The sequence below is a fragment of the Haliotis rubra genome, unplaced genomic scaffold (genome assembly GCF_003918875.1).
Source record: "Haliotis rubra isolate DU_JTF1 unplaced genomic scaffold, ASM391887v1 Scf822, whole genome shotgun sequence".
Lineage (NCBI taxonomy): Eukaryota > Metazoa > Mollusca > Gastropoda > Lepetellida > Haliotidae > Haliotis > Haliotis rubra.
Window position 1 is genome coordinate 87,678 of NW_025767549.1, and position 21,058 is coordinate 108,735.

Sequence of the window (21,058 nt, forward strand, 5' to 3'; positions counted from 1 at the left end):
GGCAGTATATATTGAACATGAATTTAACGCCTTGAATGTAACGCCAATGTGTTTAAGGCCAGATTGTCAATGTCAAGTATTTACCAACCCATGTTCAGTAAGGTGTTGACAGCTTGCTCACTACAATATTCAATTGTTTACGAAGCAGCCTTCAATAACGTAATGTCATATCAGTGCACTGTTGAAAATAGCAGCGAGTTGTTTGCTTCGTCAAACACGATTTCAAGAACAGGGTTGGAATTTACAAAATACAGTTGGAGAAAGGCCATCCTATATTTCCCGTCGCAATATGCTACATGGAAGTACAAGCTCAAAGCGATGATGAATATATCTAGATATACCATGTAATCATAGTTTTATGTTTGTCTGTCTTATTTTGGGAAGAATATTTACATGTACCAGTCGTACACGATATAAAGATCTGGGATAGAATTGATCTTCTGCAACCCATGTTTGTCGTCAGGGGCGACTACAAGGATACAAGGATCGGGTGGTCAGGCTTGCTGAGTGGTACATATATAGACGATAAAAGGAATTTTTAAATTGTTTTAAACTTTTTACAATCATGACATTTCTGGTTTTGACCTCGAAATAATGTACCATTTATAATGACTTTAAGGATTTATTTTAGCATCATCTTACTGTGCTTCCATGGGAGTCTAAGTAATATTGGGTCATTGTGCTACACAACCGGCCAAGAAAATCTTCGAAGACCTCAGTGTAAAGTCATGCTTAGAATAGGTCTTCAGCAACACATGTTTGGCGACTAACGGGATCAAGTGGCAACTAACGGGATCAGGTGGTCAGGCTCGTTGAATGGGTTGACACATGTCATCGTATCCGGATTGTATAGATAATGCTCATAGTGTCAATCACTATAATATTTGCAGATCAATAACTGGAGCACTGCTCAGTGCAACGTTTCACAACAACAACGACAGCAACGGCAACAAAACTACAATGAAATCTCTTCAAATGTCACGGGAGCGTTCCTTCACGGAATCATCCGGAACAAATTTCCTGGTTAACGAATAATGGCTGCGGATCAATATCACTCAGGACACTGCAATTGTATTGAATCTGTATGCATAATCTGTCTTTTATTATCTGCCTGATTAAATATCTAGTTAAATATATCTTGTGTTTTCAACAAATACATCTGTCATATCAGCTGACATTTTCTGATTGGAAAGCAATATTACTCTTTCGAAATAAAAATACCAATGTGATATATATTCCTCAACTGATGAGATAAACGTGAGTACCAGAACGTTCTCTATACATCGTTGTCCATAAATCAATGCAGAATAGGAAGTGATGTGAAAGTTATTCGTTGATCATACCACGCCACGAGTAAGTGACGAACGCATGTCTAAGTGACGAAGACATGGCCACGTGTACTCGAAAGTCCCATGTCTCATTTCCTGGGCAGGTATCTCACCCGGTTTGCGGTAATGAGAAAAAACTGTTACATTCTTCGAGAGCCATTCACGCCGAGGTGCGCGGGACCGTCATGCGGAGGTTCGTGTAAATCTGCACTAATCCCACTTAATCCTATTGATGCTGCTGCCAAGTAATTAATAATGGTAAAGTTACAGATAATATCAATGCTGCCGTGTACCAATCTTCTCTATGGTACCTGACCTCGAAACGAATGAGCGAGTGAATGTTATTTAACGCCGCTGTTAGCGATAGTTGACCTGTGGTCTGCAACTGATGCTCTAACAATTGTGAGTGAGTGAGTGAGTTTTGCGCCGCTTTTAGCAAAATGTTCCAGCAATATCACGGCGGGGGACACAAAAAATGGGATTTACACATTGTACCCATGTGGAGAATTGAACCCGATTCTTCGGCGTGACGAGCGACCCTTTAGCCAATAGGCTACCCCACCGCCCACTCTAACAAGTGCAAACAGGTGACTGAAATCATGAGCAAGGATCAAGACCAGCAGGATCCGATGACACACACCAACCACGTCACATTGCATGTGCATCCAATCTTTCTTACCACAAACAGGGGCGGTGGGGTAGCCTAGTGGTTAAAGTGTTCGCTCGTCACGCTGAAGACCCAGGTTCGATTCCCCACATGGGTACAATGTGTGAAGCCCAATTCTGATGTCCCCCTGATATTGCTGGAATATTGCTAAAAGCGGCGTAAAACCATACTCACTCACTCATAGCGAATTCTGAATAGCGCCAAGAACTATTTTAATAATCCCGATATTCATAAATCGTTGTGTTGTTACAATTGATGCCATGGTTTAAACGATCGATCGAGAGAGTACAATCAGAAGTATTACATCCATATAACGACCCATCACTTGAAACATACACTTGGTAAAATCACGTACCAATTTCCATACAAAATAGTCACTTTTACATTCTAACCCACATTGTTTTTGTTAACACTGAAACGCTCATTTTGAAAAAGAAAAGGTAAATCGATCTCTTGATTACATGTTGTGTAGCAGTTGCTTCGCAACACTTATTTTACGACCATTTTGTTGTTACCTGCCCTCATCATCGTGTGGTAAAACTTAGAGGGTCGGACCATCGGAAGTAATAAAGTGTTCTTGTACATTTCAGCCGGTTTAGGGGAGGACTATGTTTCATAAACGACTTCAATGTCTCAACGTATGTATTTACAAAACATTAATGGAAGATCGTTATCTCAGGGAATAATTAGAAAAAAAGAAGCGATTGTTATATCGCCTGACATCTTCACGTGTGTATATCAAAATGTCTGCATGTTATACGTAACCGGAAAACACATACTAACCTTTCTGTTGGGATTATTACACCCATCATTACATGTTTCGAGTTAAGCAAATACATATATATACCGAGCATTGTATATTTCGAGTTAAGCAAAATTATACATATATACCAAGCATTATTTATTCGAGTTAAGCAAATATACCGTGAGTGGGTGAGTTTAGGTTTACGCCGCACTCAGCAATATTCCAGACCAGACAATCCAGTGATTGAGCATGAGCATCGATCTGCGCAATTGGGAACCGATGACATGTGTCAACCAAGACAGCGAGCCTGACCACCCGATCCAGTTAGTCGCCTCTTACTACAAGCGTGGGTTACAGAAGATTCATTCTAACCCGGACCTTCACGGGTCGCAAACATACCGAGCAGTATATGTTTCTAGTTAAGCAAATGCATATGCTAGTAAAACGTTATTGGGTTTATTCAAGGTCAACACAAGCACAATGACAGTGACAGCAACAGCTACAGCTACACGATCGATACCGGAACGACACGGTTCCAAGTGTATGAAGGAGAGGTGAATGACCTTTCGGATCGCTGCGGGGGGTCTGACAACCAGCGCCTCTGGGTCCAGCATTGATTGATAATCTAGCATGTCGTGACTCAGCGTATCAATGATAGTCAATCGATCACTGCATGATATGGTTTAAATACCCATTGACATTCCGTGACACAGCTGATTTCGTGGACTTTTCTTTGCCTCAGATTAACAATTAAAACTGCAGTGGGTGGGTCGTGTGTGCTGTGGGCGCTTGGAGTAACCGTATTTACATAGCATGTGTTTACTGATATCACCAGCGGGAAGTGAGTATCATTTCTAGGAGTGCCTTTAATGCAGACGGGAACACTTTGAAGATGACACCAAGAAACTACAATTATTGAAACACACACTATTGTCATTTTTCCTTAAATCACTGATTTTGGGTTAGAATTGGTCTTCAGCAACCTACGCGTGTCTTAAGGGGATCGGGTGGTCATCGTATCCCAGTTGCGTAGATAGATGCTCATGCTGTTGATCACTGCATTGTCTGGTCCAGACTCGATTATTTATGTATTGCTGGGTGTGACGTTAAACAAACAAATCATGGATTTGCACAATGAATAGGTAACACGTGTGGGTAGTTTAACGCGGCAAAAGTGAGTGAGTATGGTTTTACGCCGCTTTTAGCAATATTCCAGCAATATCACAGCGAGGGGACACCAGAAATGGGCTTCACACTTTCTACCCATGTGGCGAATCGAACCCGGGTCTTCAGCGTTACGAGCAAACGCTTTAACCACTAGGCCACCCCACCGCCTTCTTCATGCGAGTCCCATGTGTTGTACCAAACATAGATAGGAACGTCAACCTTTGCAAAGAAACCTGCATCTTTGTTACAAAACACATTAGCTGAACGTTGAATATGCATTTAAAAGATGCAGTAAGATGTTATAGCTGGTGCTTTGCATTCCCGCTCTTGTCTCGACTTAACAGGGGTAATTAAGTTTTGAAACGATGTTTACAACAAAGACATGAACGATATATTGGGAAACATTTATCGATTTTGGTCGAGATAGTAATTGCCTCCTTACCTTGATTGAGTTGGCATTTAGCAGTTCGTTCTCTTCAGTGCATGCGGTTCTGAAAAACAAGACGCAAGCCATTAGATATCTGCCAGCAGAGAAAAGGGGAAAGGCTGGCATGTGGAGTATAACGTATAAAGCGAAAGCAAGGTAAACTTGGTATAAAAGGGCATACGAAGCACCTATAACACTAAACGAAATGCCACGGGTTGTTGTTGCTTAACGCCGCGTTCAGCAATATTCCAGCTATATGACGGCAACCTGTATTAAGCCAATCTGGACTAGACAATCCAGTGATCGACAACATGAGCATCAATCTGAGATACGATAACATGTGTCAACCAGGTACTTTTGGCATTGATGGAATATAATATGGATTGGTACAAAACGGTTCCTAAGTTACATACGTAACTGAAAGTTATGTAATGAAAAGAAGCCTAAAGACTTTTTTCATTTTCAAAAACTGTGGTAATCTTGCAACATACTTTAGACTTGTATGGGCTTTCGAATTATATATTTGTTTCAGGGTCTGTATGGCAGACTAGGAGTCTGTATAATATGTCACAGGGGGTATCGATATCGATTTGTGGCATGGCATCTAGTCGGCTTGTAGTAAACCAACATATGTGGAGAGGGTTATAAAACAACCACACACACACACGTACATGCACGTCGATGTGTAAGTGCAATAATCTAGAACGCGACGTTACATCTCCTATCACCCAACCTCACCTTTTCTTAACCAGAATCGCGCATAATGAATGTAACATGTGTTTGATATGCCCCAAAGTCGATTGCGTTACAAGTAAAGTAATGTAAGCAGCGCGCACTGAATACATTATACATGGAAGGGATGCGGATTCTAACGCATCAGAGTATGATAAGTATCAATCGCGCAGCATCCTTTGATGCTTGTGGCGGATACATTGAAACCACATGTCAGACAGAGACATTGTAAGCTCCCACAAGACACTAGTTCCTCCAGTAAACACAGTTTCCTCAATATGATTCCCATATATATTCACTCTTGCCATCTACCAAAGACATATTAGTCCAAGTAAGGCGCCACCGCACCTGTGAATTTAGAGACATTTTGGAGATAGACATGGCATCAAGAGATTTTAGAGGATACGCATGGCGTCGGGAGATTTAGGAGATTTGCCATGACTTTTTCAAGAGATTTGGAAAGATAGACGTGGCTTCTAGTGATTTGGGGGGATACACATGGCTTCTAGTGATTTTGGAGGGTACGCGTGGCTTCGAGATATCTTGGAGGACACATGTGGCTTCGGGAGAGTTTTGAGGATACACGTGACTTCGGGAGATTTTGGAGAATACATATGGTTTCGACAGATGTTTTAGGATACACGGGATGTTTTTAGGATACATGTTGCTTCAAGAGATTTTCGAGGATACACAGGGCACGATGAAACTTCCCAAATCCTCTTAGACACAAGTCTAATTATATTAGTCGTCTCATTCACGATATAACAAAACTCGACGCAGAAAACTCAAGTATTCTGATTTTCTCAGTTTACCTATCAGATCGATAAGAGTTCGGTAGACCCTTTGAGAAAGGACATAATGAGAAGCACTATTTGCCTAGCGCTTTAGAGCAAACCTCCATTTGTTGCTTTCACCGTGGAGAAAGGCAGAGGTATAAAAGTTTGATCAGATGCATAATGTTGTCTCTACTTGCAAACTACATCAATTTTAGAGGTTCAACTGAAGGACCAGACACTCTTCATTTGTAATCATGGGCAAGACAAGTGTGTCTTCAATGGGGTCGAGGTCAATACAGAAGAGACCACCTTGGTACCTTGTCTGGTAGGAAGGCCTGGGGCAGACATTGATCCGTAAACTTGGATTGTCTTTACCTTCCGAGTTGGGTGTTCAACACATCTATAAACATGGTTTAAAATCAATCGATGCTTGAACCAAGGGCCACTGCTGAGATAAAAACGTTCATCTTGTCCGTGCTTCTTTCAGACGGTTGATGGTTTTGTATGTCGATACACGGTAGTCTTCTACTCGGCCGATGGTAGAACCATGGGACATTGGTATACCGGTGAGATAAAACTAGCTGAATCGGAACGGTTTCGTGTCTCGACCTTCAGCTTCAAGCAACGTGGTGTTGGAAAAAATCATTGGTAAACAAATTCAGTACCCACAAATAAAAGATGAACTTCAAAATGACAATGACGAAATGTAACCTACACATGTCACACACAAGAAAGTCAGTCTGAAATATGATTATTTTCATAGAATCATATGTCACAGATAAGAACCATTGGAGTTTGTTAGTTGATAAAAATGTTATTACGAAATTTTTCTTGCGCCATGATTTTGTCACTTAAATGGGACAAACAAGATTGATTTCAGATTCTCAAGATATGGCGTTTTCTTGTAACTAATGCTTGAATGTCTCCTGCATCATGTATCCAAAATGTATTTATGTGAGTGACCAGAGTTTATCAAATTCAAAGAGTTTCAGCAAATTCAAAACGGGGACACCAAAAAGTGGCTCTTCACAGTGTAACCATGCGGGGAATCGAACCCGAACTCGACATAACAAGCGAACACATAACTAGCTTACCTCATCTCATATCATGACATGGGTTTCTGTGAGAAGTGGAGTTCTTGTATATTGTGAACATGGGGCATAGTATATGAATAATATCAATACTGTCGATTTCAGAATAGCAACCAAACCCAATTTCGCCATAACGGAATAATCCAAATACCCCTTCAAGAAATTTCGGTCATTATGTTATAAGATTTTTTTACACCGCCTCAACTAATTATTCGATGTTTCAAAAGAGAATACATCCGTTCTTCAATGTTTGATATACAACACTAATGTCTAGTTACGAACAATGGAAACACGCCTGTCGTTCAGTCAAGGTCGTCACAACGCCCAAGTCGTTGGAATATCCATACGTAGACAAACACAATTACAGATAATGAGGTTTATCGATGGCAATACACAACAATAATAACACCCCTTGATCCAAACTCACAAGTCCTAGCGAACAACAATCACCCTAATTCATTGACCTTTGACAATAAATTATTTGCCCAATCATCATTGTCATCCGGGCAAACACTCGCTACAACAATAGAGATGTGGTCAATGATTGACCAATCACTGAAATCAATTAGTCTTTGCTAATAGAGCTTGCCTGTTCAACTGAGGTGTTGATGCGGGTCCAAGAAACTAACATGTAGTGTTCATTAAACCAATAATCGCACATTATCTTCACGGGAAACCACAAGGGCCAATCAATTACACCTGTTGTTGCTACGTAGTACATGCTGGCTGTGGTACTTGTGGACATCTTGACCATTGGAATGACCGTTAAGGACATTGTTGATTAGGACTGGGGGGAGGGCAAAGAGGATTTTAATCAATATCCAGGCTGGAATCGAACTCAAAGCTTGTCGATCTTGCAGTTTCAACAAGGCTTCGTTTTTAACGTATCTGTACACTACAATTTTACTTGACCAAAAATGTGGGCGTCTATTTTTTGTTTGTTTTTTGTTTGTTGTTTTGGTTGATGAGTTAACATTACTTTTTACAAATGACACTTGATAGAGAACAAAATATGACAGTTAAAACATCCACGTGAGCATCATGTGAAATTTTAAACACCGTGATAACATTAAAAGTCTTATCTTACGGAGTCTATTTGTGACCTTATACACTGAGTAGACTGTAGAAAGACACAGAAACATATGTCGGCATTATAGTCACTACTTCGTTATTTTCAGATGAAACACGAAGAAGACGAAGGTAGAAATGATACGATCGTTACATTTTCAAATACATACAAAATGGCAGAGAATATTCAGTCTGATTTCCTGCCGAAAAAAATCACTGGACGTAATAAAACAAAACAATGGAGAAAGTCTCTTAAAACAATGCTGACACCAGGTGTTTGCGAGGTGAGCATGTCTTGCCCTACCCGTAACACCCGTAACACCCGTAGCACCCGTAGCACCGACTCTCACAGGGTTTGATAGAATATTAACAACTGATTTTGCACAACGCTGCATGATAATATTCCCTCTATACGGGAAGACAACCTAAAGAAAAGTCTACTCCGATTACACATCATACTGTTGTCACTTTTCCCTGTCTAAGAACATTTCGGAAAGAAATCAATAAAAATTCTAATTTTATTTCTTGAACGAGTCCTAAAATGAGAGTTACCTCATGAAGGCATCTTGCACAGCCACTGAACTGTATTAAGTAGCTTCAGTTTCATTGCTTCGTTGTTTAGTATTACTACTTCATTAACTCATCATCTTCCAGACAATATCCTATAAAAGTATCCTCATTTAAGTTAAAGAAAAGATAAATTTTACAGTAGGAGATCTTATTTCATATGTAACGTGATAATGACAGCATCGCTGTTGATATAGTGGAAGAGATGCAGACGAAGATGAGCATGGACTTAACAGTAATTGATAAGAACCTTACGTCGAGTTCGTCATATCTTCTCCTAATATAAACATATGAAAACACAAAAACTCGTGTGAGTCACCGTGATATCAGACACCGGGTGTTGGTCGAAGGATAGAAGGGAATAAAACGATTCATTTGCAAACAAGATAAAGGGCATATATAGTCCCATACTGTACACTGTCAGACACGTATGGATGCTCCGTCGTCCAGCGTGAAAGGTTAATGCATGTTTATGAGAAGAGAGAACATCAAAGTGATGGAGTGATAGCCAGGTACAAGCTAATCAGACCCTGTACGCTTGAACTGCTGTCAAAACACAGGTCATACCTCGAGGTCATCAACTGGTCAAAAGGTAACATATATGGGTTCAATCTGTCAGTATGACAGATCAAACTGCCAAATTTTATGTATACGAGTTATACGTATGCTCACACTGACGGGTTTATTGAGACTGAAAACCGACCTGATGCTCTCTTTAAATGACTGACAGCCTATTCACAATATTCACAATTTGAACGAAAGGGCACAATCTCTAACACACTGACGTGAAGCTAATAGTACAACTGACGTCTTTGAAAATTGAAAAATGGTGTTCGTAACTCCAACAAACATTGAATTACTCCCTCTGTGTCCATAACTTGCGAGTTTGTACAAGACATTCTTGGAGTTGGTGCCCCAAGAAAAACCTAAGACAGATCAACTGTGACGTTGGATCTCAAGAATACCCAAGAAAAGCTGGCTAAATTTAGAAAATTACTGAAAACAGGAAAAGAACGTTCTTCGAGTGGCATTTTTAGAAGTTGGAGAGTCAGATAAGCAGGTATATACCAACGATACAAGATCTGTATCGAAACGTCGCATAACCTGAATAAAGAAGTTGTTCATCCATAAAGTTTGTCCTTATCAGAAAATTAATGTACCTTACTCGAAAAATATACACTACTCAACTTCTGATAGGAATTATTCAAATGGCATTCAATTTATCCACACACTTATTATGAATCAGGTTTTTGAAGCGTGGCACACCAAAACAGATCCTTTTCAAAAGTAGAGTAGTATATATTCCAGTGTGTACAGTAATTGAAGGTATTGTGTGAATGTAACAAAATCTAAGACAGGTTCTCCGCGTTGTAGCGACGGTTCTATAAGCGCTGAAGTAAAGCTGATGGGATGCTCAAAGTAATTACATGACGGTACAGCGTCTCGTCTGGCAGCCTACTCATTCATGCCTCGTTGGCCATCTGTTATACCATCTCCAGCCTCTGATTCAAGCATTCATTACGTAAACAACGAGTCTCTATTTGAAGTGAAGAATCGGAAGAAGATCCAGGGAAAGTGTCTGAGTAAAATAGCGTGTGCCTAATCTGGGCTGTTCTTTGTAACTCATTAGCCCTGACCATGGAGAAGTAATCAGTGTTTTCATGTGGCATCCCATGCTTCTGAAGCACATGAAACACATGCCACGAGAGGATGAAGGAGTGAAAGTATGGGTGATGCTGGCAGGTATTAAGTAGAGAATACGTTATGCTGCATGACGAGATGCCCATGCTTTGTATACACCTACATATTATTAGTACGTAGTTAATGGTAACGGGTAAGGCGCAGACTGACGCTTAGGGGTTCTCTGAATACATGTATATACAGTTTATATAAGAAACAAACAATTTCTTTTTAAATGAAAAGGAGCCCCAGTGATATTGAAGATTCAGAACATGAGGAAATCTAGACCTGCTTCATTTTGGGCAGGACTGACGGGTTAGACAGAAAGGAAAATAATATGGTTCAAAGACTGTGAGGCAGACTAGGAAAGACGTCGTTGTTAGTACAGCGGTTATAGGAATAGTGAGGGACAGTTCATAATTCATGGCTAGGGGCGGGGCGGGGGGGGGAGGAGGAGGAAGGAGATGGTGATTTTAAGGAGGGTCACCTATTTTGTTCTGGGGAGCTAGGGGGTCATTAATTTTGTATCCACGTACTAGGGGGTCAGCAATTTTGTACATAAAAATATGTTTAAATTAATGCTTAGAAATTATGGGAAGGGGAGGGGGTCATTGATTTTGTACATGACATGCAGGGGGGATCACTTATTTTGTACATAAATTTTAGGGGGGGGGGCATTCACATTGTACATGCTTCTCCATAAAAATCATCATCATCACCCCCCCAATCCCCTAGCCATAAATTATGAACGGTCCCTAAATGGGGAATTTAGTTTGTAATGGTATGAACATAGGAATCTATTTTCTGGTGTAGGCCATACCAGTGATCAGTGGTCATTGATCCTGTGCATGAATATAATTAGCAGGTTATTCATTATATGATTTCTATTTCCCCTGTCACCCGACATTCGAAGCTGAACACAAGACAATGGAAGTACAGTTATACCACAAGATGGTGTCATAAAGATTATCACAGGATACAACGGAGTGAGTGAATGAGTGAGTTTGATTTTACGCCGCTTTTAGCAATATTCCAGCAATATCACGGCGGGGGACACCATAAATGGGCTTCACACATTTTACCCATGTGGGGAATCGAACCCGGGCCTTCGGCGTGACGAGTGAACGCTTTAACCACTAGGGTACCCCCACCGCCCCTGGATACAACAGAACGAATAAATGTCCATGATATATTATTTCAAACACAGCCATTATGGTGAGGTGTAACGGGTTTAAATGGCGAGTTCAAGACAATTGCACATATTTTGCGACGCGCATGTGTCTCTCTCCTTTGGTGTGACATCACCGGGAATCGGACATAGACTATCCTCCCTCCAGGCAATCGCTTTATCCGCAGGACCATGGCCCATCACGCACCTTGCATGTTCAAGCATAGTCGTGTCCACGTTGTATCCAAATCGACATTTACGTACTTTGTGGGTATATTATTATGATATGCTTCCCTGCAACTAGATAAAGTAACAGCCCAATTTATATCATGAACATTGCGGGGCGGTGGGGTAGCCTAGTGGTTAAGGCGTTCGCTCGTCACGCCGAAGACCCGGGTTCGATTCCCCACATGGGCACAATGTGTGACTCGCATTTCTGGTGTCCCCTCTCTCTCTCTCTCTCTCTCTCTCTCTCTCTCTCTCTCTCTCTCTCTCTCTCTCTCTCTCTCTCTCTCTCTCTCTCTCTCTCTCTCTCTCTCTCTCTCTCTCTCTCTCTCTCTCTCTCTCTCCATACGTATAGTCATCTAAGTCTCAGTACATAACACAACCAACCTTGTCCCCTTCCTTATCGTCCTCCACTCTCTATCATACCGATCTTGCATAACCGTAGCTATAATACCAGCAAATAATCCTCTGGTTGAACCGCTTGAGCACCACACCGTCCAACCTGGACCATGATTTGTATCTGTTCAAATACATCGAATTATTAATCTTTCTTTACGATTTATTACGACATAGTTCGTTACCTGGACGATGATGCGAGCCCAATAAACAACATCCCCTAATTGCGAAGGTATTCGATGGCAGATATCAGTTACTGCGGTCGGAAACAGCGAAATACAAAGGCAACCATTGGTAATAAAATACATTAACTGAGCAAAAACTGCCCTTTGATTAATGATTTTATCCTCGTTGCCATTGAGTCGACGAAATTAATTTGGATATGACGCTCGGTAGCAATTATTGATAAACTGGATCAAACGGCAGAGTTTATTGGTTCGGTAATAGATGGTCTTCATTTTTCGGATATTAGCTACGAAATCATATCAAATGTTAAAAGTTGGTTTTCATTTGACATAAACAAATGAGGACACGAGCACCTGAAATAAAATATTTAGAAAATGATAAACGATAATGCTGTATTTTGTCCATTGAACCTTTACCAAGCTGATGTTTATCACCACCCGGGGACCCTGGAATACTTATAATGCAAGGTGTTGTGGACAAAAAGGAAGACAGCGTTAGGATGGAATCGTGAGACTGGATGAATTCCACTCTTGTTAAGTGTGTCCATAATTCGGATTTGCGCTTCAGTCTTATTGCACAATGTTATTTCCAACTGGCAAAATATTTTCATGACGTATTTCTCGCTTCGGAAAAAAACGTAATTCCAATTTAAAAGAAAAACCTGTTGTTCAGCAACATCTTGCACAGATTGTACTGTCTTGCCTATACCAAATATTGTCAGTGTACAGTTTTGTCTTAATGTTCTCAGCGCTCCTGTTAAATAGTCACCATCGTGCCGGTGGCCACTGTACGTACATAAAGACGCGTGAAGATCCGGGATAGAATAGGTCTTCAGCAACCCATGCTTGCCACAAAAGGCGACAATGCTTGTCGTAAGAGGCGACTAACGGGATCGGGTGGTAAGGCTCGCGGACTTGGTTGACACATGTCATCGGTTCCCAATTGTGCAGATCGATGCTCATGCTGTTGATCACAGGATTGTCTGGTCCAGTGCGACGTAAAACTAAACTCACTCACTCACTCACGTAAATAAAAACATCGACTGGTTAATGTGCTTTGCCATAGGATCGAAAAATATTTTATTTTTTTGAGAGAGAGAATATATACTATTTGACTTGTTATATTTCTCCGTCATAGTGGCGTATTCAGACACTCTATCACGGGTACGTATAAGGGACACACCCGGTGTCGTCACCAATCGATAGAGATACACTCACATATAATTTCTTTTTCACCTTGTTTAATGTTTCGGCTAATAACTGACTAGTTATTCTCTAGTGTTGGAGTTTTTGACGTTTATAGTATAACGTTAACGAGGTCCATAAAACGTATACAGGTCTATCATCGCAGCAAACGGACAGTATAGCATCACGTTGTTAATTCCACTATTGGCATTTTATGACCTGTCTCTCTTGCTAAGCTGATATTTTATAAAGGCTTAGTCGCACACTGACGTAACATTACATTACAAGCACACAAGTGCTGATGGCTCAGAAGTGTCACGTTACGGGAATGTTACGTAAGCGTGGATGATCCGGGTGTTTGGCCTTCGGGCGGCCTAACAAAGACAACGTGAAACGAGACACTGGCCTTCTTTTGTCGTGATTGTTTGAACACCCATAAACTTACGTTCACAGTTTGATTAACATCACACCGTGGATTTCCATATCTAAGGTTAACCCTGTAGAGGATCACTGCATTCAATTTGTACGGGACATGCCCGTTCAACTTAGATCGGCACTTTGTCAAAACGGCACCAGTTATCGTTGGTCAAAACGTCCCCACATATTATCCTATGTTGGTTATTTGGGTGTGGGATTTTGTCCAAAGAAATTTCGTCCTATGGGATATTGTCTGGGTGGGATTTGTCAGGTTGGGATCTTGTCCGTCCCCGATATATATACGAAAAAAGGATATTAACATTCTCCACACAATTCGTGCCGGTTTAGCTATAACTCTGTCAATTTCCATATCTTTTGACTGTATCCAGTGCTTTGGCTTGCACAAGTCTCTAAGGTAATAATTGATAAGTTTAAATGATAATTTCTAAAAAAATATATAAATAACAGACTGGGGCCCTGTACTGTCCGCTTATCTAGACTTGCCTCTTTATATACATCCATGGGCTTAGCATTCAGTACAGCCTAGGAGCAAAGGCTATCCTGTGCTGGTTTTAACGTGTCTGTTGTCGGTTTTGACTTTACACTCTGTAGTCGTTTTAACTCAGTGCTGTTTTGACCTGCTTTCTACCTATACATACAAGGAGCGATCACAACAATGCGAGTTCCTATGCATTATGTGCCAAGAAACTATTTGCTTTCCACTCTGTGTACTATCTGACATGAATAATGAACAAGTCCTTGAAAACAACCCTCTGACGTCAGGTTCTTTATCAGGAGGAAAGATTATTGATCATAATGCCAAAAATTAAATATTGCCAATATATCAATCATCATTTTTGCTTCGCTAATATTAAACTCGCGTGATGTTTATCAACTTTAACAATTTGAAATGGAAATGAAGCAAAACCCATATTCCAAAAACAATTCCGAACATTTTTAGATTCACAACAACTAATAGATTTCGCATTTCCTGGTATACTACGCTTGAACTCGTTGCTTTACCTGTTTTTTCAATGAATCAATGCATTGGCATTTGCATAATTGGCAACGAGGAGCTAAATAATACTTCTATGAAGCACTTTCCGTATCTCCATCATTGGAACGCTCGAAAGCATTTATGCCCTATTATCTTACTGTAGGGGTAAGTGGGCTTCAAGAGCGGTTAGCATGTGCAACACTCATAGTTCTGACCATTGCTGTCCAAAGGAATTAACGTCAACGCTGGTTTGAAGGAAAAGCGAAAGTTTTCGATAAAAGGCCATGGTGACTTAGACCTTATTTATCCCGAGATGGATGGTTTCCGGAAAGGCGTGTGACTCCTAACGCTAACTATGGCTCCGATAAGGTTCCCATCGGAAACGTGTTCTTTACATACGAAAAAAACACACATCTTTGATCTATGTAATCTATCTAGGTACAAAAAAGACAGGGATTAATTTTGCTTTGGTTAGAATAGAAAGGAGATGATTTGATGCTGTTATGAGTCTATTGATGAAGGCCTTACATGCACATTGACTTGAATAAAGTCGGTCGGTTGACGTCGATTTCACTTTGGTGTCGAGGGGAGAGAGTAAGCCATCGTATTTATATACCTATTGATTTTTTTACCAAGTCTATTAACAAACGAAGAATGAGTATGGTTTTACGCCGCTTTTAGCAACATTCCAGCAATATCAGAGCGGGGAACACCAGAAATGGGCTTCACACATTGTACCCATGTGATAATCGAACCCGGGTCTTCAGCGTGACGAGCGAACGCTTTAACCACAAGGCTACCCCACAAATGAAGAAGACCATAGAGGACTAATTTAGGAATACGTCGGACAACTCGTATAAAGCATATTTCTTTTTTTTAAAATCATATCAACAATTTACATAATCTACAGAAGAAGTATCAATATGTTCATCAACAAATCAAACCGTCCTACCTTTGAAAAGTAAAAGTCCTTTTGGGAATAGCCAACTTTTTAGCAGCCTGCGGTTTCTGATCCTGATATGAAGCGCACGCCATCTTTACACAGTAACGGTCACAAACTAAACTGACTCTCAGTCCGACTGTCCCAACAATAACACCGTCCGGGGCTCTGCGATGTATTTAAAGCGACCCACTTTCAAAGATTCCACTAACCCGCCCAGAGTAAACACCCGGCGGCGACCGTCGCCGTAGAATTACGTAACACAATTCAAGGGCACTAAAACGACACCACAAAGACACTGCCTGAGGAAATATTTCAACTTCCTTGATAGATCCAAACAGTGTCAAAGTTCAGACGCGTCGATACTATCCTTGACGTCTAACATCCCACAGGACAAAAAAAGGAAGATTAATGTTTTTTTCAAAAGCACTTGAAGCCTGACACACAAGTAGATCGTTCACGCAACCACCATAACGCCGCACGTGGCCTTGAGCTCCATCCGGTCACCTTCACCGTCGGGGGTATCACAGGTCATATACACTAGCGAATACCGGGATAATTAAACCGGTATAATTACACGTCGTGGCAGTGATTAGTAGAATGTGATTTAGCCATAAATACCGATCATTTATTATTCATATAAAAGGGGTAATGCTGCCGAGGTTAGTGGAATTAATAGGTTAAATACGGTACGGTATTTTATAATTAGGTATTTAGTGATTAACCGTGGTGTTGCACTGTAAGTAGTGTATGTGCAACACGAATAGGGCCCGTGAAGTGAAGTGTGAACTCGATCAGGGCTTATGTGTATACTTACTAACACATTGGTTTGGGGTGACCTGATTTCTTGTACTCGATGTTCACAGACCGTGAAATTGGATTGCACTTATGAGGTACTTATGTTTCTTACAACCTTTCTTATGAAAGAAATCGAATCAATAATTGAAAAAAAGAAAATCGAATCAACGAAAAATGATCAATGGATACGTGGGTGGGTTGGATGAATAGAAGGGGTGGAATGGATGGAATGATGGATGGAATGATGGATTGATGGATGGTTGAATGAATAGATTGAGGGAGAGAAGGATTGGGCAAGGAATGGAATGATGGATGGATGGTTGAATGAACAGGTGGAGGGATTGGGTAAGGGTGGAATGGATGGATGGTTGAATGAATAGACGGAGGGAGGGGGATTGGGTAAGGGGTGGAATGAATGGATGGATGGATGGATGGTTGAATGAATAGATGGAGGGAGGGAGGGATTGGGTAAGGGTGGATGGATGGATGGTTGAATGAATAGACGGAGAGATGGAGGGATTGGGCAATGAATGGAATGGATGGATGGATGGTTGGTTGAATGAATAGATGGATGGATGGAGGGATTGGGTACGGGGTGGAATGGATGGATAGATACATAAATTCTATGTATCCTACACTTCGACAAACAGTTTACATTGATCGTTTTCGATCAAATTGAAAACAACCTGAATCAATTAATACGACTATACTCTAATTATACAAAAAAACTACAACACCATCATCAAAGTTCACACACTGCCATGAAAGTGTCTCAAATGTTATCTACATCACGACTAAAAGCATAAAGCTTTATACGCAATCAGAAAATAAATGCATTAAGCCTACCACCAACATCTCGATCACGAAGATGTTGATCGATTGCATGACCTTATTGTTATACCTTTCAGCCAGCCTGCATATCAGCATAATGATTAAATAAATCCTCTGTCGATATTTGTGTTCATTTTTAGGGTATGTACAATCTGGTATTGAAATTATGCAAATATTGTCATTAGTCTCGCTATTTGTTACTTAAATACTTTATAATCCACAAAGAAATCGCTGGCAATCTGACCGACACAATACTCAGATAATATCTCGCCTCAACCAACTAATGATTTGGAAAACAGAGTATAGAATGTCAACTAATTCCACCCTTGTAGAGTGTAATGTCTATCGCAGCGTTACCTATCGATCTCCACTGTGTCAAAAATCAATACTGATCAATTATAGGTAAAACTGCATAACCGCTTCGCCAACCAACCCTGTCAACAGCTCATCGATCTGGTTCCCCAATGAAATGTGCATTATCAATAATTCCTTTCAAAACCATATTGATTTTTCAATTCAATTTGGGCCTAAAAATGTACAATGGATTTTTCGCGTGGGGCGGTTAGCACTATAGCGGCAGTCTTAATCATATGACACGTTGTTACAAGTTGTTCGTTGGAAGAAGTCACATGTAATGTGGCTGTGCTGGAGCCACAGAAACAAGACGTTTTTCACCAGTCAGGTTCCATTTTTATATCGATGCTGTATGAAGGATGACATGAGATGGGGAAATAATATTTGATAAACGTCCACATGTACAACAGGATACCAGTGTTAAAAAAACCTCCACACATGGATTCTAGAAGACACAAGGTTTATGAACGTTATGCATGCAAACCTGTTTCAAATTAGGAAACATGATCATGCTTTATTGTCTTGAGATTGACATGAGATTGTCATGAGAACCTGCAGCATGCGTCATCTGTAAACTAAGGTGGTCGTCAGATAATACTGCAGTAATGTCTTGCTGATGTTGATCCTGTCAGGCCTGCTATATGTTTATGTACATATCTGTATCCACACCCGCGTCATTAACAAGGTAAATGGGACCTGGTTCAAATTACCAAACCATCAGGCATGAATGAGTGAGTTTAGTTTTACGCCGCTTTTAGCAATAGTCCAGCAATATCGCGGCGGGGGATACCAGAAGTGGGCTTCACACATTGTACCCATGTGGGGAATCGAACCCGGGTCTTCGGCGTAACGAGCGAACGCCTTAACCACTAGACTACCCCACTGTCCCGGTAAGAGGAGAACACATGTGACATGATTAATCATCAAAAAATGCGGCGTGTCATCATTAACGGGGGGCTTAGTTATCTACAGTCTAACCTAAACCATGTCAACAAGTCTTTCTCATTTGCAAAATGACGACGTAGTTTCATGTACAAAAAAGTCGATTAGCCCAACTAATTCGAGTCAGTATCTATGGATACCACCAAGGCATCTAAGGACAATGTCTAAACTTTAGCTTCAGACACGTGGCTTCGGACTTTAATCTAGCTTTAACTCTCATGTTTCCTTAACTTGAAGAAAACGAAACTGAATACAGAGGAGTACAAAATACAAGAATGCTGTTGTCAATAGTCACGTCACATCATTCTTACTGTCACACGAGAGTCATATAGTCTTGTATTGATATTTTTTCAATAGAAATCAAATTAGACATCTGTGACATTAACAATTGTTGACGTGGTCGATATATGTATCCCTGTCACCTGCATCTTAAACGAAATTCCATCTGCACAACAAGTCCCATGTATTATTGCAGACCAAGCTGGAATAATTATTTACGAAAAAAAACTCAAGAAACAATTCACAATTGTTTGAAAACTTCTCAAAATGTTATCTAAATAATGACCATAAGCGTTCAACTCTTTACGTAATCAGAAATAATATATACCTTTAATACATAATACATGTACATGTTGCGAGTAATCTGTATATGAGGATAAGCGGAATACCGGCAACACGCAGTATGACTTATCACATGAGCGATAAAAGAATAAAGGGACTTGAATTAAAGAGCTTTTACTGCTCTCATTCGAATACATTATAGATACTATATGCTTAAAAATATGTTCTTGGTCCTGAATGACACCAAATGTTAATAAAGTTAATATATAAAATATGTACCTATATATTTACCTGTGAGGTGCTCTGAGCGATACCCCCTCCCCACCCACCCCGTACACCTATCATATGTTTCAGTGTTCTCATACGAATAAAATAATAGATACTAAATACAAAAAAATATGTTCTTAGTCCTGCATGACTTCGTATGCCAATGAACATATAATACATAAGAATAGGGACATACATATTTATCTGTGTAGCGCTCTGAGCGACAACCCTGTACACCTATCATATGTCAATTGATAACGCATGTTTCCGGAGGGTCAAACAAGTTCATTTACACATTCCGACTCAGTAATGCAATATACATATGTCGATTTCACTCGCGTTTCTTTACGTCATTGCGTAAGGGATGGATAATTGTGCATGTAATGACATACATTGCGAATCGCAAATATTAACTGGCTATTATTGACAGGCTGGTATTCAGTTAGATCTTCGCTTTGGCTGACATTTATATAAGGTTGACTGATCAGAGAGTATTTCCGTCAGGAACCTCTCGTCGATACTAAACGCCATATTGTAATTGTCAATAGCTCTATTGAATGCAACAGCTTTGTTGAATCAGTGGCTCTATGCTGTGGTCACCAGCAGTATATAGGCATGACACTGTAGCTTATTATTGTGACTATATACATGTATAATAATGAAAACATGTAAGAAATAAACGTTTAATTGTGAAATAAACAGCGACGAGTCGTTTATTGATTAAATGAGATATCAACATAATGCACCGCTTTCTATGAGGATGTTTATAAATTGAACAAGCTTTAAAAATATCTACCCCTATTTTCATAATGATTTAAGACGTCATCAAATTACGAATGTTCGAATCTCAAGAACGGTACGAAGAACGTTTTCGTGTGAAATACGCCACGCTACGCTCTTCGTTTCTTTGTTTTATGTTTCTGGTGTCCCCCGCCGTGATATTGCTGGAATATTGCTAAAAGCGGCGTAAAACTAAACTCAGTCAGTTCTTTGTTTTATGTAGATTCTTGTGCGATGTATCGTGCAGCTATCTCCCACGTGACATTATTAGTATCGTGCAGCTATCTCCCACGTGACATTATTAGTATCGTGCAGCTATCTCCCACGTGACATTATTAGTATCGTGCAGCTATCTCCCACGTGACATTATTAGTATCGTGCAGCTATCTCCCACGTGACATTATTAGTATCGTGCAGCTATCTCCCACGTGACATTATTAGTATCGTGCAGCTATCTCCCACGTGACATTATTAGTATCGTGCAGCTATCTCATTATCCCACGTGACATTATTAGTATCGTGCAGCTATCTCCCACGTGACATTATTAGTATCGTGCAGCTATCTCCCACGTGACATTATTAGTATCGTGCAGCTATCTCCCACGTGACATTATTAGTATCGTGCAGCTATCTCCCACGTGACATTATTAGTATCGTGCAGCTACATTATTCTCCCACGTGACATTATTAGTATCGTGCAGCTATCTCCCACGTGACATTATTAGTATCGTGCAGCTATCTCCCACGTGACATTATTAGTATCG

The 21,058-nt window shown here is 40.4% G+C and overlaps 1 protein-coding gene across 2 annotated transcripts in view; it reads right to left on the bottom strand.

Annotated features, from left to right (window-relative positions):
* LOC124262125 (endothelin-converting enzyme homolog) overlaps window positions 1-21,058 on the bottom strand; it is a 164,518-nt gene that overhangs the window by 28,514 nt on the left and 114,946 nt on the right. For both annotated transcript variants that reach the window (XM_046696574.1, XM_046696575.1), the window contains exon 3: window positions 4,350-4,398. In XM_046696574.1, coding sequence (XP_046552530.1) covers window positions 4,350-4,398 — 49 coding nt within the window. The remainder of the gene's footprint in view (window positions 1-4,349; window positions 4,399-21,058) is intronic.